This window comes from Crassostrea angulata, chromosome 8 (genome assembly GCF_025612915.1).
Source record: "Crassostrea angulata isolate pt1a10 chromosome 8, ASM2561291v2, whole genome shotgun sequence".
Lineage (NCBI taxonomy): Eukaryota > Metazoa > Mollusca > Bivalvia > Ostreida > Ostreidae > Magallana > Magallana angulata.
The window spans coordinates 10,211,820-10,235,412 of NC_069118.1; the positions used below are offsets into that span (position 1 = coordinate 10,211,820).

At 35.6% G+C, this 23,593-nt stretch overlaps 2 protein-coding genes across 4 annotated transcripts; one reads left to right on the forward strand and one right to left on the reverse strand.

The window, feature by feature from the left end:
- Positions 1–471: 471 nt before the first annotated feature.
- LOC128158600 (uncharacterized) lies at positions 472–19,698 on the reverse strand. Of its 3 annotated transcripts, none has more exons than XM_052821517.1 (9): positions 19,549–19,698; positions 12,070–12,254; positions 9,778–10,557; positions 9,489–9,611; positions 7,913–9,299; positions 7,236–7,821; positions 4,713–4,953; positions 3,505–3,706; positions 472–3,128 (listed from the first exon to the last, which is right to left on the reverse strand). In XM_052821517.1, the coding sequence occupies exons 2-9, from the start codon at positions 12,211–12,213 to the stop codon at positions 2,938–2,940; spliced, it is 3,654 nt and encodes a 1,217-aa protein (XP_052677477.1). In that variant the 5' UTR covers positions 12,214–12,254; positions 19,549–19,698; the 3' UTR covers positions 472–2,937. The 3 variants fall into 3 exon arrangements, with proteins under 3 accessions (XP_052677477.1, XP_052677479.1, XP_052677478.1); XM_052821519.1 differs by lacking the exon at positions 19,549–19,698 and adding an exon at positions 15,836–17,375; XM_052821518.1 differs by lacking the exon at positions 19,549–19,698 and adding an exon at positions 15,135–15,643.
- A 253-nt stretch (positions 19,699–19,951) lies between these two features.
- LOC128158601 (uncharacterized protein DDB_G0283697-like) lies at positions 19,952–22,607 on the forward strand. The gene is made up of 3 exons (XM_052821520.1): positions 19,952–20,149; positions 21,242–21,499; positions 21,777–22,607. Exons 1-3 carry the CDS (start codon positions 20,110–20,112, stop codon positions 22,364–22,366), a joined length of 888 nt encoding a protein of 295 aa, XP_052677480.1. The 5' UTR covers positions 19,952–20,109; the 3' UTR covers positions 22,367–22,607.
- Positions 22,608–23,593: the final 986 nt, after the last annotated feature.

Here is a 23,593-nt window from a genome sequence, read left to right on the forward strand (position 1 = left end):
TTGACCAATTTTTGGTCAGACTTGACCAAATGATTGCCTGCAGGCAAGTGGTGTACAGTGACCTTGTATCAAGTTTCTAAGTAAGTCATGTTTGAGGCAGAAATTCTTGTCTGAAAAATATTTTTCTTTTCTCTACCAAATCTTGCTCAGATTTTACCAAGACATTTTGGAGGTAAGGAGTGTGCAATGACTCTGAATCAAGGTTATGTCAAATGTTAAGGTTAGGGCAAACAGACCTCTGTGTAATATCCTTGTCAACACCCTCCCCCTTTTTGCCATAACACCATTATTCTATATATAAACCCTTTGAGTGCTTGTTGGACAAAGAAATTGCAGTGATTGTAAACTAATTTTGTAAGTCAGAGGTGTCCAAGGAAAGTCTACAAAACGCAAAAATTTTATGATTGATTTGCCGATGCACCCACAGTTTATACAGTTAAACATGGTTATAGCTAACACGCTTATAATGAATTGACGCTTACAGCAAAGTCATTTTCATTCCCCATGACTCTATTACATGTAATAAACTTGATGGATATAACAAATTACCCTTATAAGAAGTAAAAATTACCCATCCCTAGGACTTTGTTATAAGCGTGTTTTAATGTAGTTGATCAATTAAATAATGCATATTAAATATTTAAAACAGTATCTGTTTAGGCCATCCTCATTCCAGAACAAACACAAAATTTTTTTGTTTGGATTTTAATTAATATTTAAATATTACATCCTCAAAAAAATAATACTGAAAAAAATCAAATAGAAAATTAATCAAAATAAATCTGATTTTCACAGATACAGGTTTAAATATAACACATTACCAGTACATGTATATATAAATTAATCCAAAAATTCTTTACAAGATATTTTATCAATATTAATCAGAACAAGTTATTCTGTCATATTTCATGTACATACATAACAATTCTACTTTACATGAATTCAATCCTATAGAATTTACAAATAGTTCCTACCCTTATGCTTATACTAAATTGTGAGTAGTACACATCAGTGGCTATATCAGGATTCTACATACAGTGCATATATAATGTACAATCACAATGCTCATGTAGTGTAATTACTGATCTAAGTTCATATTCATCTGCGACAAATGCACTCTGAAATTTGCAGATATATGTATGCGTCTATAACTGTTTTAGTTCTTGTTTCTAAAGAGGCAACTTGTAAACGTAAATAAATCATGAGATAGGAGAGTAGCACTTGAACACTGAGCAAAACAAGCACTTGTTGCCACAAGGAAGAAGATTGCCGGTGCAGATAGATAGGTGTTGTTGTTTTTGTTTATAAGTAAAGTGAAGGACAAAATCAACAAATAAACAATCACCAAGCTTGGGAACTTGGGGAGTCTGCATGTTGAAATCATTTATGTTAAGTGATCACAATGTACGAACATGTAATGCAGAGTATATTTTCCATCTTTTATAAATTTCCCCAATAAGTCAGGTAATCTAAAGCGTAAAATGTATTATCATTGTATTAACTGATACATAGGATTATTTTTATAATACATGTAATTCATGTCTGACAAAGTTTTCAAAATTGCTCACAATTTTCTTCCTCAATGCTGATTGTCCGTGATAAGCAAAGTAATATCAGTTGATAATATACCATTTGTAAAAAATGAACTTGTTTCCTGAGCTGAAAACAGTATTTTGAAGTGAAAATAAAGCAACAAAATAAGTATTAAAACATATACCATTTCACTATAAATAGAGATCGGTACATGGAAACTGTGACTTAGGACTGCTGTGTTGCTAAAGCAGAATAGTTTAACACTGATCAATCAATGGGGTATCTGTATACAGCTGTGAATTTACAAGCTAGACGTTCAATATCATTATGTAACAATACTCATAAATTTTTTTAAAAAAACGTGACGATGAAATTTTAGAATAGTAACGGGTACAAAAAATAAACATAATTTGCATGCATGTAGGAATGGGTCTGACTTGGAATGTGTTAGCAGCTAAAATGATTTTGTTTGGAATGAGTAATTACTTTTGAAAAACAAAAATCTGGAATGTCAAAGTAGGAATCTAGATACAGGACAGCCATAGGTATATTCCCTACCAGACCAATCCCAAAAAGTCATCACATTACTCTAGAAACATGTGTTGAGCAACAACAAAAAGCAAAACTATCATGAAATTATTTTAGGAATAATGTACATGTATGTATCTGGCAAATTTACAGCTATGCTTCAGAATCAACATAATGAAGTAAGAGACCTCATAAGTGGGCCGGGTAACTACATGTAGCACTCAAATCTCACAAGTCTGTGGACAAAAACAATGCTAGCTAATAAATTAACATGTCTTTTAAGTAAAGGGTCCAAAATTGTTGCGTAAATGCACAGAAAAAACTCCAATATACCTGCAATAATAATATCAATTGTTGCATGCACATTTTGTGTAAGAAAAAAAAACTTACTTAATAAAGCGCAGTAACAAAACTTGATACATGTAATAATATGTGTATCAAAGAGATTGTCGAGTTCTAAAATTTTAAATTATGATATCTAGAAGATCATAGGGGGCATGGTTTACATAGAAATATTGATACTTCTAATAATTAAATGAATAAGTCATACATTTGCTTAAAGAAACCAGGAAAAGAGAAATGGGTCTTTATGTACTGTTCAATACAGCTAGTTGAGAAAACTTCAGAATGAAATCAAACTGGTAGCTGTATATGTTAGACACAAGCAGTTTTCTCACTGAAACTCTGATCACAGGCAATCATAGCAAATCCTTGCTTTAAATGTTATCATATATAAAGAAAATAAATGATACATGTAACTCTTTTGCTGCCCTATCTTAATTTAAGTCACCGTTCCCCATATAACCATCACACTGGAACTGCCTATTGTTTTGAAAACTTCCAGTCAATTTTGATCCCAGTGTCTTGTTCACTCCGTCATACTCCATTCAGGAACTTGGAGAGTTTTTCAATGATGTCGTGTCGCTGCATTTCCGGTTTGGCCAGGTACTCGACCAGCTGTTTGACGGTCATTCTGTGCGTCTGGTCCAGGTCCACCAAGAGGAGTTTAGCCGGTTCTGGTTTTGATTCGTACACCAAAATCTGATCCAGAGTGAAGCCAATCAAGCCTGTAAATATACAAATAACAAAATGAGAATTGTCATCACTTACTGTAAATCAACTTTGCAACAAATCTTTATTCCCAATAAATAACTGCTTCACATCACTTGTTTGCATCCCCGCCTTTTTTTTTCATTATAAAGAAATACATGTAAATGTACAAGAGGTATAAGATGCATTTTTTTTTGTATTTTTGTGCAAATATTCTCTATTTTTATAACTTTACTGTTACAAAAATTGCACCAACATGAACAATGAAATGATTTATCATTCAAACTACATGTAGAATGAAGTAAAATTAATGAATTACATGAATAATTAAAAATGATTGTTATTGAAGGTTAAGAAATCAGCTCTTGTTACTGGGTCAACTGGACATCTTACCTGCGAGACACTTCCAGTCACCAGACACGTTGATCTGGAGGTTTTCGTACACGTCCCTGAATACATTGTATGGGAGGGACTTGATGTACATGGGGGCGGGGCTGGTGGGTGTGTCAAATGACTTGAAGCTCTCATTGGACCCAGTCTCTGTGTCTTGGTGGGTCAGCGGTTCATGGCGACTAGACTGTTGCTTCTTTGATGGCTGCAAAATTAACCGAAATGTCAGTTATCAAGTTTAACATGTAATCAAATATGTCATAATCTGCATGCACATCAAAACTTACACAAATGATCTAGGTTGAGAGTGTCTTATATGAGTAAAATTTGTTTATTTTGCATAATATTATTATTATCAGTTGTATTTTTAACAAACCTGTTCACATTCTCTATTGATCTTTTATCAGATCTAGATCATCTAGTACTATTTAAAGTGCACAATCAAATTATGGTTATTTTAAGCCAAGAAAAAACTAAATCAAAAGGCAGGTATCCCAGGCTCAGTTGGTTCTTTATTATATGGTTATATCTTTAAAAGATTTAAATGAGAAGTGCCTTAAACTTAATGCATACCTATTAATGTATACAGGGAAATATTCAACCCTGTTTTAGTTTCGCCCCTTTCGCCCACGTCGTAATAGGGCAAATTTAAGACTGGGTGAATCACAAAGTTTCAAATTATTTCTCTTTAAACAAAACTGTGTCTGGGCGAATTTAAGACGGGGCAAAACTGGCTGCAATTGCAGAAGGGGAAAATTTCACAAGGTGAAAATAACCTTGTATACAGTACTTTAAATGAACTTTTATTTCATGTGTGAGAAATTTTTACAAGGTCCATTATAATGAAATTTCTCACTGCGACCAGTCCTTTTGAATGGTTGTTATAACAATATGGGTCTGGATTAAAATTTGTTGCAAACCAGTTTGTATCCAGTTAATTGTGAAATTTAGTGGTTGCGAATAAAAGTTGGTTTACAGTTAGAATATCATTTTATGTTTTGTATTCTTGATTAGGTAAGACTTGACATTAATGATAAGCATATGAAGCAGCAACTCATGCTGGTGATTTCTAATTTTGAGTATTTGACATTTAGAACGATTACACTTTTTTGGAAATGCAAAAGAAGCTCTTCCTGTTTATATGAAGATGTACCTATTTGGTCCTTTAATTTTACATGTTCTTATGACTCCTTGACCCATTTACTACTGACCTTGAGCCAGACCTTGACCTGATTGTCTACTTTAATGTTGCCACATGAGATGGGTAGGCCCTCTGCCAAGTCAATGACATGGAGTTCCCCCGATTTCTTCCGTGTGTGCTGGGCATAACTACACTTTTCTTGTAAAGGACAGGCCGGACCCAGTACATATTTAACCTCTGACCCCAAACTTGATTTACAGACATCAGTAAGCCAGTCCAAAACTGTGTGCAGCCTGACATTCTTTTCTAATCTGCAAGAAAAAAAAAATAATAAAAGTAAAAATAAATGTTTATTCAATCTTGGTAATATCATATAAACACATCCTGCAACTGATAAAACACAACTTCCTGTTTGTAACCACAGAAACCAGCATCCGAGTTCATTAGGTACTGATCAAGTCATTAATGCACTTGGAAGTCATATTGGTATTTGTATGTAGATTATCTACTCCAAAAAAAAACTGCTTTATTAAAAGTGGCACCCAATCCTTTCCATTTTCCTCCTCTCTACAGAAAGGAATATTACAGACTCTCTATTGATTATTGGGTAGTTTACAACAAACTTTAATATGGCTTCATTAAGTCGCCTACAGAGAAGAGAATTTAGCAGGGACTGCAGGAGTCTCCTTAAATAAGGCCAGCATTTTTTAAAATTTCGATTTACAAACCCGCCGACCCTATTTTTTAAAAAATTCAAATAAAAATAAAAGGACCTGAACTAGCTTTTAATTTTATTTTTTCCTCCGACCCGAAATTTTCTTTCTGGTAAAAATAAAAATAAATGTTGATGCAATCACGTATGTGTAGTCTGAATTATTGTTGTTCATGCATTGATTAAAAAGACCAAGTTCTTTCCGATCAAGTCACAGGCACTAGAAGTCACCAAAAAAAAATACCATTGGGCCTACTACTGTTTGCTTTCGTCCAACCCTACAATTTACGACTATTAAGTTTTGTGATCGGCAACTTAGCCAGAATTTCCTCAAGAAAGAGAAGTTGTTCTATCACAATTCCGTAAATTAAAAAAAAACTCATCGGCAAGAAAATAATAAGTAACTTTTTTAAAAACATTTTTGCAAAATAAATTCTAAAATAATCATAATTTAACCGTTTGGAAATAGATCCTCTACATAACGGTTGTAAGTGGGTCATAGGGTTGGACTAATAACCCTAAATACACTGAACACAGGAGTCTTATGACTGAAGGAAAGAGAATGATTTTATTTGTCATTAAGCTAACAAAATAACGAATCATTTCCTTTATTAAAGGTATAATTACATAAATAATTAAAATTTTAAAAATTAGTTAGTCTTTTTTAAATAAAAAAACTTGTTTGATTTTTTACTGACATTTATGGACATGCATCTAATCCAATTTATTTTCAGTAACAATATTTTAAATTTTGAATTTGTGAAAAGCATTGTTAATTTAATCAAATGAATGATTTCTCATACTTCATCCTATTTTTCTGCAAGGAAGAAGTGAAAACTCCCTTAATTTTTTTTTTGGTCTTAATGTATATGTACAGTATGTACTTGTATATAAAAAAAAACCTTCGTTTTTATACATGCATATACAATAAATCAACACAAATTTACAGTGCCCATGGATAAAATATGTTATGATAAGAACATCAACAACCAAAATTACTTATATATTTAAAAAATGGCAGCTCCTGGACACGTGTTCTTATTTTAAAAATAAAAAAAAATATTGTTGAAAAATTGTGTTTTATTTTTATTTTTTTTCTCGACGGACAAATTTTTCAATTTTATTTTTATTTTTTTTCCCTCCTCCTCACCAAATAATTTGAAAAATATCTCGTAAATCTAAAAATAAAAAAATGCTGGCCTAACAACATGTATCTTAAATTCTTAATATCTCTTCCTAGCAAAGATCTTGACTCCTAGATATTGTGTTTTCATTTTGCAAGTCTAATTACCTCTAATTATTGTCAAATAAGAAGAAAATAATGAAAAGGTATTCTGGTAACACGATAGTCTAGCAAATTTTTCATCTCAAAAATGAGATTTGATATTCATGTAGGGGCATTTAATCTGATATCTTTATCTAGAAACCATAGAGTGTAAAAAGTGGAGGCGAGTTTTTTTTGTCATTAAGCTTTAACTTCACTAACGGTATGCTCAACCTTTATCACAAATCGTGTGTGTGGTTAGCAACCATGAACAGTTGTACTTCAGGGTAGGTTTCTAATGTAAAAAAAAAACCCTTAAAAATGTGCATTGTATAGCAACAAAGAACAAGTACACTTAAACGTTCCAACTCCCAACTGTGCAGAATTGTAATTCATATACTTTACGTGATAGCAAAACATTTTGAACAGCACATCATTTTTGATATGCTTGGTTCTCATTGTTTTTAAAGTCAAAACATGTACAATGATTTCAACCATACCAATAAAAGCCATACTCTTTAAACAGAGATCAAAGATAGAGATTCTAATCCCTGCAGGTTAAAAAGGGGTTGAAGCAATAAATAGGCAGTATTGAATTATGAGAACTCTGAAAATACCTGTGGAGCTGAATTTGTATTCGGTCTCTGAGTTTCTCATGGATGAGCGTGATCTCATGTCCAGCATGGTGGATAACACAGCTGCTGCTATTGGTCACAGCTAGAGAGCGTGAATCACTGGCATTGTTCAGTCGAAACACAAGATGAAAGTAGAGCATGCTAGATATGTGTGGTGGGTTTCCCTTCAGCTGAAAGTACAGACTCTCAGACATGGTGTCTGTGGATTCTGAGTACCCTGGCTCGGGTATGAAACAAGGAATAAAGTAATGGCTGCCGTCGATTGCTTCCTGTCGGAAGGTCATTCCAAATGCCTGCAGCAGGAGCTGGATCTTCTCCGGACTGATCTGTAGCTTAATGTTTGACATGGAGTAGGAATCAGTCTGGGGACAGAACTCTGACCACTCGGATTGAGAAATGAATCCGGTTGCTATGAGTTTTAACCAGATTTGTTTAATGCCCTCATTTGATTGGATGATTCGAGGAGAGATTGTCTGTAATTGGTGGATTCTGTCCAGTAACACATCGGGGCGGATGAAGAGAATCTTGTCCAACTGACTGATGCTTGGAACAGGAAGCACTGCAGCCTCTGAAAATAAAAGAAAAAAAAAATAGAATTTCTATAAAGAAATTTTTCCTCACATGAACTTTCTTATTCAAAAAAAGAAAAAAAAACTCACTGGATGAAAGAATTTCTCCAAATTCAAGCAGTTCAGTCCAAACCACCTGCCGAATACCAAGATCCACCCCTGGCACTGTTTCCTGAAATGTTGCTGTAAAATCGTCCTCATCAATGCAAAACACCTCATTCTGTCGCCTTTGCTCCAATTGGTGGATCATTGCCATGGAGATGAGTAAAATGTGCTGTTTCTCCTGAATCTCACTGATACATTTCCACACACTAGTCTGTGCATCCATATTTGGTCTCTCTCCATCTGCCATGTGGAATAAATGTGGATGTCTTGGAACATTATATTTCACTATCTGATAGCCATGTGAGGTATAGAATAAGGTGCGTACTTCATCAATAGTGGCTGTGGAACCTGAGTCTGAAGAGTCTGTTCCCAGAAGTCCGTAGGTTTGAATAGGACACTCGTAGCCCACAGCTCCACGAATAGTGTGAATTGTGTTTTGTAAGCGGTGAATTTCACTTGGTGGAGATTTCAACATTTTATCCCCATCAAAAGTTAATAGAAATACACTGGTTCTAGTAAACAAATACTGACAACACTGTAGAAAGAATTTCTCATCATACACAATGAAGATTTCGGTGTTAATAGCCCCACAGCTAAAGGACTGGTCTGTGGTATTAATATCACAGCGACTGAGTGAATCATTACTAGCATGCCTGGCTTTCTCATCATTCTGCAAGAGTCGGTCATATTGGGACCAAGACTCAAAGTTCACCTCTCCTGACCTCTCCATTGCCATGGTAGCACAAACTCTGTCAAATAGTCTAAGAGAATTGTCCACTGGCAATAAGAAATCAGGCAAAAGCAATTGTGAGAGATGCTTTGCATTTGTCCCACAAATAAAGATTCTCACTTTAGGGAACTTCACCTTTATCTGAAAGTCTTCTAGCCCTCCCGAGGCATTATCCGAGGAGTGTAAACCAGGTACAAAAATCTGCACCTGTTCCACCTTTGCGCCTGGTGAGACTGGCCGCAAGGACTGGACAGTGAACAAACTACTGGGGTCCAGCAAGGAGGAAGAGCTGGGTTTGGGTTTGACATGGCGTGGTTCACAGCTCCCTGTGCTGAGTTTGGAGGTCACTGAAGACTGTGACATAGCACTAGTCTGTCGTATGTAGCCATCAGAGCGACCCCCTATTTTAGACGTGATGGGGGAACAACTGCCAGGGAGGGGGACGTTGTGTTTGACTGGGTGCCCTGTGATGTCGGTGATTACAGTGGGGGAGCTGATGGAGGGGTGAGGGGGGTTAGACTCCACCACATCCTGACGAGGTCCCGATTGGAATGACTTGTGTCGTGGTAACATTCCCTCCGGGCGCTGGAATACAACCCTTACTTCCTTCAGGTTTTCCAATTTTTTCTCCAATAAAAGAGCCTGCAGAGTAAGAAAGGCATTTTTTAACCAATCATAAATTTCATGAATCTTTCATCCAAATTTTATTTTGTTTACGCAAATATTATCATTTCTAAATATACAATGTATGATTCCATACAATTTCCATTGTATTCCACAAACAACATGTCATGCTACATTCAACAAACTACATTTCTCAGAGCTGCCTACCTCATTCGGGTTCACCAGAGCCTGGCCATCGATGGAGCGTATCCAATCCCCAACCATCAGCTTGCCGTCTGCTGGACCATCCTGTGTTACCATGGTAACCAATGTGTACCAATCATCTGTGTTCTAAAACAACAAAATTTGAACATACCATAATTGTATCAATTTCTTGTTAGCTTAATGAAATACAGTTATAATTACATAATCAAATTTAGAAATAAATTAAAAGTTTTTTTTTCATTTCGTCAGTCTGCAGTATGTTTTGCTATGATGTTTAGACTCCTGCACTTACATTTTTGAATTCTTTGACCTTGTAGGAGAAACCAAATTTTCCTTGGGACGAGGTCTGTAACACCACAGCCTTTGGAAAGCAATCCCATTTGACTCTGTGAGGATACTTGAACAAGTCCTCATAACTCCCAATAAATGCAACAGACTTGGCCCAGGAGTTGCTGCCTTTGCCGACAGCCATCACATGATTCTGTCCATTACAATTATTGTTCCTGCATTCCTTACACACCCCTGTTGCAGGAAGAGAATGATACTGCTCATCCTCGACATGACAACGCTCAGTCATGATCGGCAAAGAACATATTTTGTCCTCATAACAACTGGCCGCATTAAAATGCTGATCGACTTGAGAGTTGTATCTCTGTTCTCCAGCGAGCAGCGAGTCATGCTCGCTCGATTCTTTCTCATCGTTTTCCACGCTATTTGACTTGATCATTCTCTTCATTCCGCTCAGCTTCTTTCTGACTTCCATTGAGCTGGAGCTTGACAAGTCGCTTGAGTTGGAGAGTTGGGATCGAGATCTCTTGTACGTCTCACAACTGGGTGAAGTTGACCAGGGCTGCTCTGTGGAGTGTTTTAGGACATCACAAGCTACCAGAGTCACAACAGGGTCCTGGATGGAGTCAATGAGTCCAAACACTAGCTCCTCGCTCAGCCCTCCTACATCATTCCCATTAATGCTTATCACACACTCTAATGGCTTAAGATGAGACCGGTTCAAAAGCTGACACTCTGGTTTTACTTTGGTCACAATGCAAAATGTCTCTGAATCACCAAAACTCTGAAATAAATGATATTTATGTAGGATTTTAATCACATGAAAATAAGCATGTATTATAGAGTGGCATAAAAAACCATGGATCATCTAAAAAAAATTTACTTTTTTGCACATTGTAAAATCAGTCAGATTGCTCTGTATTCTTAGAATGAAAATAGAAACAAAGAAACCAATATTCAATCTCATTATTAATTACCACAAAAACAACCAACAATCTTTGGGCCTATGCTGTCTTTGCTCACCAATTGGCAGATTTGTAGACGAGGGATACAAATCACACAATTCATACACTTGACCAGCAAAGATTGGCATATACCTGGATTTTCATCATATATTTTAAAATATTTTGTCCTGCTAAGTATAAATAGGATTGTAATTGCTTTGAATGTGAGAAGAGAAGTCACCCAACAAAAATGTTCGTTCTGTCTTATCATATATACTTTAGTAATTACATGTAAATTGGCTCAGTGTGCTTATACATGTCAATTGTTAATATTTAAGATCCTCCTTTACATCATGATTTTTATTTCTCCCTATACCCCAGCTGCTATTGTTTGATCACAGCTAGAATCACTGCAGCAGGTTCGTGCAACCACTTTTGTCCCAAGAGCCCCTGTACTCAATGCACAGTCAGGGTCTGCATGCAAACTTCCCCATAGCATCTGTCCACTTCTTATCTCCAATATCCCCATGTGCAGGCTCCAAAAATTAAATATTTACTCCCTTTTCATAAAACTGCTGATAATCTTACAGCTCATAATAATGCCTTGTTAGCACTGCTTGTCAGTCACTGCCATGTTTGTTAAAGTATAAACCACATACAGTCTGTTAATTTTTATTATCAAATTCCAGTGTTACCTTGATAAAGTGTGGCATAAACGTGATGTCAAAAATTAGGTGTAGCTAGGTTTCAGATCAAAAGCATTCACTCTTAAAATATCAGTGTGAGTTATGATAATTACACTATACATGCAATATGTTAATCCCCTGGGTATATGCTTTCTATGGAGGCTCTTAGCATAAATATATTTATTCCTGAAATCTTATTTTTTGTTCTCATTTCTTTTTTCTTTTTTTTTTTTGGTGATTTTATTTCATTTCAAATCAATACAAACTCCTATTGATATAAGTGACCACAGTAAAATCTCTGCCCTTAGCATCAGCTTAGCTTAAACATATACCATGATGGGTTAAATATTGTTTTTGCAATGTTTGGGTCAAGTTTTGTTCGCATTAAATATTATACGTCAAACACTTAACACATGCTTGATGTCATTAACATAAATATTTGTCCAACTCCATTTTTAAAAAGCAAAGGGAGTGTTAAGTGTTGAGCAATACATCTACTGTTCATCTCTCTCTCTCTCCTCTCTCTCTCTCTCTCCACTGATATTTATTTCCTTATCTTACCTGCTTTTTCTAAAGAAAGTTTGGGTATATTGTTCATTCAAAGGTCTGATTATTTTCCAAGATCAGTACATTTACAGTATTACTGAAAATTGGTGTAGAACTCACCAGTACTGAGAGTTTGATTCCGAGTTTGCCGCCCGGTCCACGGAAGATGTGGACAGTGTGAGTATTTCCCAACAAAGTGTGTCGAGTTTGAAGAAGGTCATGGAGAAGATAGAACTTGTGTCTCTCTGATGGGGCTGACCCCATACCGCTGGAGTGTTCACAGCATCACATTACAGCAGGGGGGTCTACAAAAACAATAGATTAGATGTACATCAATTGACTAACACATTAAGACGAGTACCATAGAAATTGTCTAACTCAAAACCTAACACTACTGTACAGTAAACAATAGTATCATGCACAATTTAGAAATGTACAGACCAGTGCACTACAGTATAGTACAGACCAGTGTACTACAGTATAGTACAGACCAGTCCACTACAGTATAGTACAGACCAGTGCCCTACAGTATAGTACAGACCAGTGCCCTACAGTATAGTACAGACTAGTGTGCTACAGTATAGTACAGACCAGTGCACTACAGTATAGTACAGACCAGTGCACTACAGTAGAGTACAGACCAGTCCACTACATTATAGTACAGACCAGTGCACTACAGTAGAGTACAGACCAGTCCACTACAGTATAGTCAAACCAGTGTACTACAGTATAGTACAGACCAGTGCACTACAGTATAGTACAGACCAGTGTACTACAGTATAGTACAGACCAGTGCACTACAGTATAGTACAGACCAGTCCACTACAGTATAGTACAGAACAGTGCACTACAGTATAATACAGACCAGTGCACTACAGTATAGTGCAGAACACATCATAGTATAGAACAGTGCACTACATTATGGTGCACTACGATACAGTACATTACACTACATAACACAGCACTACACTAATCAAAAGTACAGTGCACTATGACAGTAAACTAGGTACACTGAAAATATAATGTATGTACCGGTAGTCTATTTTTCATAGCTTTTGATGACATCCACTTTTTATCAGTCTATTTTTCATAGCTTTTGACGACATCCACTTTTTATCATCAAGTTTATACATGTATCTCAATATGCATCCATACTGCAAACAGTATACTTTAGTAAACAATGAACTCTGGGTGAATTTGTTGAATGGCCAAGGAAAGATTTTTTTTTAAAAATTAACATTCCATGCATCTCATTTTGACAAGATGTTTCTTTTGATAACACCATTCTGTTTCCATTCATATCTTAAGATCACATAAGACAGATAATGAAATTGTTTCACAAATGCTCCAGGTGTTCCAATAAACTGACTTACATTCTTATCTAAAATAAAACACATTAGCAGCTTTTCTAACCTCATTGTTTCTCCATATTAGGCCTCCAGGAAATCAAGAAAAATATGATCGACTTTAAAATAACCTACATGCATTACCTATATCAGTTATAAGCACACTTCTTAATATAAAGCACAGACAATCTTACAGCCATAACAGTATGCACTTGAGACAGCTACTAAATAGTCTAAAAATACAGGTACCATCACCTGCAGTTAAATAAAATACAGGTAGATATACTTCTCCAAAGGTCTCTGACACTCAAAGATGCAGACACTTGAATCACACTCTTTAAAACAACCAGGCCATGATAATGAATGCATTAATTTGTTTAGATTAATAAACCAACTGTCTCTTAATAAACCTACTGTCTCACACATTGTGAAATACTGAGAACATCTGTCAAAGTGATCAACTCAATGGTGTGATAACATGTGAATAACCACCTACACACAGTTTGAATTTGAAATGTATACAGAATATACATACATGTATACATATAAACAGTTGTGAAAAAACACAATAAAAAAAACCCCACTAAATTTTTAACAGCAACTTAATTCCATATATACATGTAACTGAAATTGTATACATGGTTGCTATATATAAACAAATATCATGTATACCTCTGGACAACAGCATAACACATCCTAACCCTGACACAGAGAATAAGGCGCTCAATCAAAATAAAGAGGAAAGAGATGGGCGTAAAAGTACATGTACAACATATTAATATAGTTGAATAAATTACAACATATATCATACACTCACAAGGAACTTGTGCACCTGTTAATGAGAGAGGGCAGGAGTTGGGTCAACTTCGACCTCACCAAGACAGGTGTTGCATTGCGTAATACTGGAAAATGATATCTACGTGTGACAACAATTCATTTGAACAGTGAAATTTCCCTAGTAATGAAACTATTCATTTGAACAGTAAAATTATCCCTTGTAATGAAACTGTATTCATTTGAACAGTGGAATTATCCCTAGTAATAAAAGGATTTGATGGTCAATATCTGGTGATTTGATCAATTACAGGGTACTAGTATATATATTACCTGTACCATTCTGTGGACAATGGTCAACAAGGCCAATAATAAATTACACATAACAAATGTTTATAAATGAAGTATCTAACAGTTTGTATTATCACATGTATATATACATTGATATATAAAAAACAAGTATGGTTAACAAGTTTTGAGAATTTGCCAATGATTAAATAATAGATCAGACAATCAGAAGTTGTCACGCAATGCCATATATTATCTGGTTGGAATGACTATCTGTTTACTATGAAAAATGAATAGAGGGGATCGAATGTTGGCATTACAAGTATACATTTCCAATTATTAATGTCCAGTATTGAGGTTGATAAACAGCAATTCATAACACATTACAATGTTCCATTTTTATTTCGCCTTTTTGAATCCTAAAATCACTCCAATTACTTATCAACAAATTCTGGCGATCAACTTGACAACTTCTATGGATTAATATTGCATCTTGCTTTCAATTTCTATACATGTCTTCTAAACACTCCTGTCAATTCTTTGTCATGAATGCAAAATTTATCTCTGATCAAAATCTTTGACACATTGGATTCATTGATATTCCTTTAACTTATTCCTAAATATAATTGAGTCCGACATGTCAAATAAATTTACTTGGCATTTTTGTTTACTGTTTATAAATATGCATGCAATGTTCTTTTCAGTAAATAACAAATACAAATAGATAATGTACAAGTAAGAACCATTATACTATCAAAACTCTGCATCCTAGAATACCTGAAGGAAAGAAAGAATATACTCCTAAGGAATTAAGCAGTGAGGGTCAGTCACTCCCTAACCCTACCACAAGCATCAAGATAAAGTTTTCCATCTCACATAGAATACACAAATCTAAAACAATGTCTCTTCTCATCTCCAAAAACTATCCATCTCAAGTAAACACACTCCTAACACAAGACATCCTCTCCTCGCCGGAAAACAAGGCAGTTCTTCCTGCTTCACGCGTAATCCTCCCGAGAGCAGAAACCAGAACATCCAAGTCCTCACTGTGTACCACTAATTGTAAATACTCACCGTGTTATAAGTACTTGTGAATAGAAATCTGTGTATCTCAGACAGTCAACGAAGTTATATTTTGTAAATGCCTACTAAAAGTACTTGTGGTCAGAAATCTCTGTCTCAGTCATTTGAGTTATGCTTCTAAATACTAACTACCAATACTAATGGTGAAAGAAAAGGACATTCCACATTTAGGACAGTGTTAAAAATTAACTATCACTACTTTAAGTACTTGTGGATAGACAATTTTGCTTCAGTGTGCCACTTTTACTTTAATACTAACCATCTGGCAGACACCCATCTAAAATCCTAATTCAAGTAACCATATAATCTCCACATCACACATGATCACTGTATTCCTATATGTATAAATAGTTGTGGGTAAGTCTCCAGTTTTAGTCACCAAGGTGTATACTTACACTGACCGTAAATAGACACAGAAAATCTCCATAACAGCTTAGAACTCTTTAAAACTGTGGACAGAAATCTTTATTTACAGAAAGTCATCAGTGGGTTACCAAGGTAACACTCAGTTTTTGTCACACAGAATTGTTACTTTGTGAATTACACAATCACTGCCTAGGCATCTCTATACAGCTGATTAAAACACACCACTGCTCTGCTTGTCAGATTTAAGATTCAGTGACAAAAGGCTTAGTCAACTTGTGTCATTAACCCAGAAAATATTGTCCTTTCTGAACCCAAGACTTGTGCACAATGAACATCTTCTTTACGACTGTCATTATAACTTTGCTAACACATTTTTTATTTTTATGCAAATACCAAGCAATTGCTGCACTGCAGGAGATAAAAAGTTATGGAGAGCAAACACATTGTAAATGTCAAAATATATGGTGCATATCACATAGGCCATCAGCAGTTAACTAGAATCAAAGAGAATGTAACAGGGTCCCATGGCTTAGAAACTATAGAGATTGATTATTGACCAACTGGGTTCCTGCTTTATCAAGCCACGCCTTGGCTTTTTCCCTTTCCCTTCTCTCTTGACCATTTTCTCTGTGTACCGGGTTAATCAATATTTCTCTCTCTCCTCTCTTTTTCTCTCTAGACTTTTTATTTGTGCATCCCTCTTTTATCCAGAATCTATCAAATATAGCACTAATGATGGTTTGTAAGTAAAGCAAACATTTCAATCGATTATAGGAATGGTCTACGGTCCTTCAGTTGGATCAGTATATTTTTCAAATTGAACTTTTTGATGACCAAGGCTTTAAGGTGACAAATCTGATGTTGCTCTTCAGGGGAAGAATTTATTGTTTCATTCTACTAATATAGATGATTTAATTCATTCACTTGTAAAGTGAATACTTCCGTTCAAACTGTTGTGACAAAAAAATTCTTTGTTTTGTGTTTCCTTTCCTATGACAAATTTGTGCAAACACCACCTAAGTATTTCCTGTACTTTACATGATTTTGTGCAGGACTCATCACAGTACCAGTGTACAGCTTCTTCTGTAAGATGATGTGTTTCACTTTAATTTTTCACCACTTAAAATTATCAACTCCCCCATCTGTTGCACCTAAACTGTAAGGCTTTATACCTAGCAAAAGCAGGTACTAGTGTCAACAGTCTGGTTCTTGAAGACAAACTCATGAAATTTTAAAACCACTCACAATCTTAACACTGAAGAAATTTCAACTGAATCAGATATAGTATATACTATGAGAAATTCGGAGATTTACCCAATAGAAAAAACCTCTAAGGCTAGTAGTAGCCAGATTCACAAACTCACTCACTCAGGGGTGGTCACAAAACCTCTTTTCTTCTGACACAAGGTGAAACAAGTACTAATAATAAATACTTATATGTAACACAGTTAGATAGCTAGAACATCTGATATCATAAAAGTTTCAGAAAGCACCTGTTAACCTTTCAAAGCTACTATGTGGGAGAATCTCCCCTTTACCAACTTGACTAAGGAGGAGATATTGTGTAAACGACCTTTTCTCACATGAAGTTATTAAATGAATGGAAATATATAATAAATATTAAAAAAATAGAGGAGTTGTCAACAGTTATTTCAAGAACATGAACAGTAATACATGTATAAATAACTTTTTTAAAATAAAAAAAAATAGAAAAAAAAATCCAACCAGGCAATCACCCATGCAATATTTATTGTAAAATTAGGATGAGAATTTAAACATTAATTTTACGAGGCTTTAATGCATACATTCTGAAATATTGACACAAACACACAGTGTAGGGAAATCTTATTTACATACATAAGGTGACAATTTCCATCCTCCCTTCAGACAATGCTAAGGCAGTAGATGCAGATTGAGGGGTGATTTTTATAAATGACAGGTGCAATGTGCCATTTTGGTTAAATCAGTTGTAAGCTAAGGTGTTGAAGGATCTACCGGAAGACAGAGAGAATTCCAAAATAATTTTACCAATGAGTTTATAAGCAAAACTTTCACCTGATATGACAGTTTTAAATAAATCCAATAGGGCAGCGATATGTATCCTGTGTATTATGAGGTAGATGGTATACTGACCAGTTCTCGCCTACTACCATTTCTCGCCAGTGCATTGTTACGTCATTTTATCAATACATAAAATTATGTACAAAAAATGATGTTACAATGCAATGGCGAGAAAGGGTACTCTTCAAGAACTGGTCGCACATCAGTATACATGTGTATTTTCTATTTTGACAAAAATAGGCCTATACAACATCAGGTGCCTGTGCCTGGGCCCCCTTAATTTCTTGTCCTGTGCTTGACTAACTGAGCTATCACGTGCTGGTGATCAAATCGGTCTGACTGTCTTACTCCTCCTCACCTAAATGATCAACAACCTCAAAGATCAACATACCTAGGTTTTTTCAGCTGACAGGAGTTAACCTGTCAGTTACAAGGGTTAGTCAAAGCACCAAATGTAAAGGGATTGGATAAATAATGACTGACCAGACTTAGATTTGAACCTGAGCACCCTATCTCTTGTCAGTATAGATATCGTTAAAATGAAGATGTCCTAACGATAGAATACGTCCCATATACTCGCTTCGTAGCAAATAAGAAAATTATATCGCGCTGTAATTCGCCTAAATTTTCATATGATTGGTCTCAAATACCTACAATGTTGCTCTTTTAATATCCCATATTTCCACATTAACTATTTCTGCAGCGATATCCCTGTCACTTTTAACAACACGTTTGAAAATTCACTTTTTATGGTCGCCATGTTAATTTTCGAATGCGATTTTTCGATAAAATGGCAGACAAATTCAAACGTGTATTTTAACAAAATGCCTTGGTACGACTCATTATATGGATATTTTGTGGACCAAACTACATATGCATGTTCAAAAAGGTTTGTAATGTATAAAAGTCTGTTTTTCCCCTGCAGATTATTTTTAACAGACTTAAAATCGACGCGAAGCTGATCCGCTTCACGGCTGCTACATTGCAAGTATATGGGACGAATTCTTACTGTGAACTGAGTGAAGCCTGGTCACGGTAAGATTATTCTTTCTATTGTCAGTATAGCTCTACCAACTGAGCTATCTGGCGCTGATGATAAATCTAATCTCAACATCTACAAGACATACATGTAGCAATACCAATCCAAGGAGGACCCAACACAATAATACACATGTTCTTATTCATTTTAAAGGGGATCCCCATCTAAATTATTTTTGCCCTTTAGAACTTTTTGATTATACATGATATTTTTTCTGGGTTTTTTTCTTCAGGGGTGGAGGGAAGCTGTATTTTACTTTTTTAGAATGAGTGGTGCTTATATGTGAAAATCGAAGTGTGACCACGGTGCATGTACGTCAGGTGTGTATATGTAGGCTTATAGTTATAACACGGTTCACGCCTTCATGAGTCTTCCAGTATCAGAGACACCCTTAAAAAATGGAGAAATAAGTGTAGGTTTTACATGCCGTAAACATTATCACACGGCATATAAATGTAAATGCTCCCTGATGACCAGTGTTGACTCCCATCCCCCCTTCCTACTCCTCCTATGGAGCGTGTCAACAACTGTCCGGGAGACATTTCTCAAATTGTATCCCCCATTATAAAGTTACAGAACTTACGTGCGACAAAATTGGGCAAAATCATGCAAATTCCGGGGAAATATATGATTCAAACTTACCATTTTCAATTACATTCCATATTCGTAAAACCCAGCATCCAACATCGATAAAAAAATTATGTATCCAAGAAAAACGTTCAAGTGTAAAAAAGTTACCCTTTCCATCTAAGGAGTAACTAAATGCACACAAATCCGGACCAACTTTTTATTTCCGAATTGTCTCTGGAATCTATGGATAACCATTCGCGAAATAAAATAACTGAAAGAAAGGTTTTTGGGGGTCAGGTTAAGCTCGTTATAATAGTAAATTGGTAAATAAATGAAATCTGTGTAATTCTATTTTTAACTTTATTGTTTCGAAAATAGTTGATGAATGAGTTCCGTACGTTACAGTAGCATATATCCCAGGGCTACTCTTGCGACAACTTTTGACAAGGTCTTTCTATTGATTATTTTTACCTGTCGTAAAATGGCGGAATGTATACATTAGCAAGCGTCTCTGTTGTTCGGTGAATGTCGGGTATTTTGGAAATTTTAAGCAACTGAACATTTTTCTCTGTTGCTTTTTACAGACTACTAGTTGGGTGACAAAAATCCGTATAAGTAGCCTATAGCTTTAATATGTACGAAATACTAGTCATCGTGGCCTACTTTGTCACAGGTAAGACATTTTTTATTTGTTTACATGTGCAACATTTTTCAAAATTGAAAAGGTGCATTAATTACTTGTTATAAAACGAACGAGGAAGAAATGAATGGCTAATTTTTGTTTTGATACCACAGATTATGTTTATAAATATCATTTTTAAAAACTGTTAAGATATTCCAAAATTCTTTTAGCGTCATAAGTATGGATGACTTCTGTAATCGGTATGCATATTATACATTGAGGAAATAGTGTTGCTTACTAGCTAGTGTATATGAGTTCATATTGGCATGTAAATACTATAGAGCTCTTCTATAGCCGAGACGATATAGAAATATTATTTATGGAGTGATTTAACTGTGTGAAAAAGGTCATGATGAAAGTGATCCGATATTTTACGATTTGAAACCTGCAGTTTGTACTAAAAACGATAAAATAAACCAAATAACAAGCTAAAATTTTATTTAATACATGTACGTGTATATCGGAGAATTTGGTACTTAGACACACAATAACAAGTATGAAGAGAAATTTAGCAAAACATTATATAGCACACCAAGTATATATGTACGATTTGCAAATAAAGTCAATAGTTAAATTTACTTACTTGTGATGTATTGTCTAAAGTTTCCCGTCTGAGTGACTGGCAAGTTCTGCATTAATTTCGTAAATGACTTCCTGCATGTATTTGCAGTTTAACTGCTTAGTGTGTTGGCCAAGTAAAAAAATTCTACTGAGAATTAAAAATGCACATATATTATACCGTTACTTCCAAATCAATGACATGCGTGTGTGTCTCAATCACGTGTCATCGAATGTCCCAAATGGTAGTTGGGATGAATGACGATTGATTTATTAGACCAGGCTGCATGGGTGTCAAATAATGTACACACGTGCACACTTTTGTTTTTATGAAGATCACTAACTATTCATTGAATTGCATTGGAGACCAAACAAAAGTCTACATGTATATTTACAAATGTACATGTTACGTCATCAGGGTATCGTCGCAAGCGTCTCGAAAGGATTCAAAATAATCAATGGATATTGATATTATATTTACATAAAAGTTAATTTTGACTTCATGTATTTCATGAATTCTTCTAGGATTGAATGCAGAACAATGTTATACAAGTTCCGGGGGAGTCTACAGCGCTGGGGATATATACCGGAACCTTAAGTACTGTGCTTTTGGTTGCTGCGGGCCCGCTCTGAATCGCTACTGCTGCCCAATGGTTGGTCCAATAGTCGGCATCTGTCTTGGAGCCATAGCCTTCATCGTCATACTGATCATCATCATCGTCTGCTGTAGGAAATATTCGGAAAAGCAGATCAGACGGCGCGCACAGATGAAAATGCATATAGGTAAACCTTATGACAAAAATATATACAAAAGACAATCCATTTATCTTTCTAAAAAGTCCAACAAAGAAACATAGATGAATATCAATAATAAATTGTAGATTTTCATGTCAAAAAGGTATGATTTAATCGTAAACCTACAATGAATTATAAGATATTTTGTAAGAGTACTTATTACAGTCCATAGCTGATTGGAATATATAAACATGAACACACTTCAAATGAATGACTGAATCTTAGATCTATGTAATGTATGGCATTGACTTTGTGGTCGTTTCAGGTCCCACTTTGTCTAGTCGCTACGATCCGCCTATAGACGACGCCGAGTCAAACCACGCCAGCAGCAGGCAAGACTACCAGGTCAAGTCCCACACAGGTCATCACACGACCTCACATCGATCTCACGATGATCGGGGAGACGACATCGATTACCACCCCCACAGAAAACGAGACATGGGAGACCCCCGTAATACGCGTGACGATGCTAGACTCGTCAGTAGTCGGGGCAGCCATAGAGGGGAGTCCGTGTCATCAAGGAGAAAGGAGGCTCACCGACACGGAAGTAAGCGGGAGTATCACAGTGACGATGATCGATTAAGTGGTCACCGCGGTAGTCATCGGGAGCGGCATAGATATCGCGATGATCGCGAGAGAGAACGGCGACACAGCCGATCACGTGAGAGATACATGGACCATAGCTATGACGACATCGATTTTTCAGACGAGGATAGATCGCATAAGCATTCCAGCAGGAGATCTCGTTACAGCGATCCCCCGCCCTATCGCGAGAGAGTGCGAGACTATGATAACTATGATCGGTCGTCTCATCGGAGGTCAAGGTCAAGAGATCGAAGTTATTACGACAGATAGGAGAATATCATAAAACAATTATATTTTTAAAAACATTTTTTTTTAAAAGAAATGTGTATATGTGGAACTTGTGCCTTTATAGATGAATCAGCATAATTTTAAAAAAGACATTTTGTACATGCATGTGCATATGTGAACGATTTATATAATTTTCTAGACAATTTCTTGATCATTTTGTACATATGAGATAATATAATGCAGAATATATATCTCTACAAATACACGCATTTAAGTACTTTAAGGGTTGTTATATAGTCTTTTTCAAATGCATTAAGTGTATGTTCTAAAAAGTGACATATACTAATAATAGTATACAATGTACATCTGTTGCGTGTTTAGCAGAGCGTGTGCTCGCGAGCGCTCGATCGCCAAAATCCCCTTTACCCGCAACACAAATTTTGGCGAGCCACAATGCCGAACATGCCTCTGGTTACAAAGTATATATAGGTGATATATGCCAAGGCAACGGTTGATCTACGAAACTTAGCTAGTGCTTTAAAATAGGCCATGACCATTTGATATGATCAAAATAAATGGAATATTGACAAAATGCATATATTGATCTAAAAGACTTTCAATAGGGACTGTATTCCAAAGTAAAAGAAGACCGCATATAAGAATATTTTTGTCATCGCAAAAGTAATAATTCCAGCACTAATGAAGTGTTTGGATTAATAATGAAACCGAGTTATGTGATTTGTATGGATATAAATGAAACGGAGAGTAAACTGGGGGTTTTTTTTTCAATCATACACGAGTACAAAACACAAATTAACTTTCCTTTTTGTTTCCATGGATATGTTTTTGTCAACCAGAAATAAGAAGAAAGAAAGAAAAACACATCGCATTTTTACGTATATAAAAGAATTCGTATAAACTTTTTTTTAACAAACTCTTTCACATCTTTTGAGATGTACATGTAGGAGGGAGGGAGATATATCTGATTAACTATATGGTCTCGTTTATCATGTTGCATAAAACATACAAAAGGAAATTTAATGCATTATTATTGGTTCTCAACATTATGTAGACATTTGTATAAGGAGTGTAAAAGAGTGACGCCTGGTGCGAGATCGACATGGAAGAAGTGCACATATTAACACGGGGTCTGTATCATGGCAACGGTAAAAATGGAAATATACGACTTGGTTACCATGGTTACGTTACATGCAACCTCTTTAAGAAATAAATAACAACAAAGCTAATCCAATAATTGAGCCAAAACTC

What these genes read in the sequence shown, in the direction of transcription:
- LOC128158600 (XM_052821517.1), bottom strand. Translation starts at nt 12,213, where the DNA reads ATGGGGTCAGCCCCATCAGAGAGACACAAGTTCTATCTTCTCCATGAC. An exon ending in GAATCAAACTCTCAGTACTG is followed by an intron (nt 10,558 to 12,069) that starts GTGAGTTCTACA and finishes CATTTATTTCAG; the next exon opens with AGTTTTGGTGATTCAGAGAC. An exon ending in AGGTCAAAGAATTCAAAAAT is followed by an intron (nt 9,612 to 9,777) that starts GTAAGTGCAGGA and finishes TTGTTGTTTTAG; the next exon opens with AACACAGATGATTGGTACAC.
- LOC128158601 (XM_052821520.1), top strand. Translation starts at nt 20,110, where the DNA reads ATGTACGAAATACTAGTCATCGTGGCCTACTTTGTCACAG. An exon ending in CGTGGCCTACTTTGTCACAG is followed by an intron (nt 20,150 to 21,241) that starts GTAAGACATTTT and finishes GAATTCTTCTAG; the next exon opens with GATTGAATGCAGAACAATGT. An exon ending in ACAGATGAAAATGCATATAG is followed by an intron (nt 21,500 to 21,776) that starts GTAAACCTTATG and finishes TGGTCGTTTCAG; the next exon opens with GTCCCACTTTGTCTAGTCGC.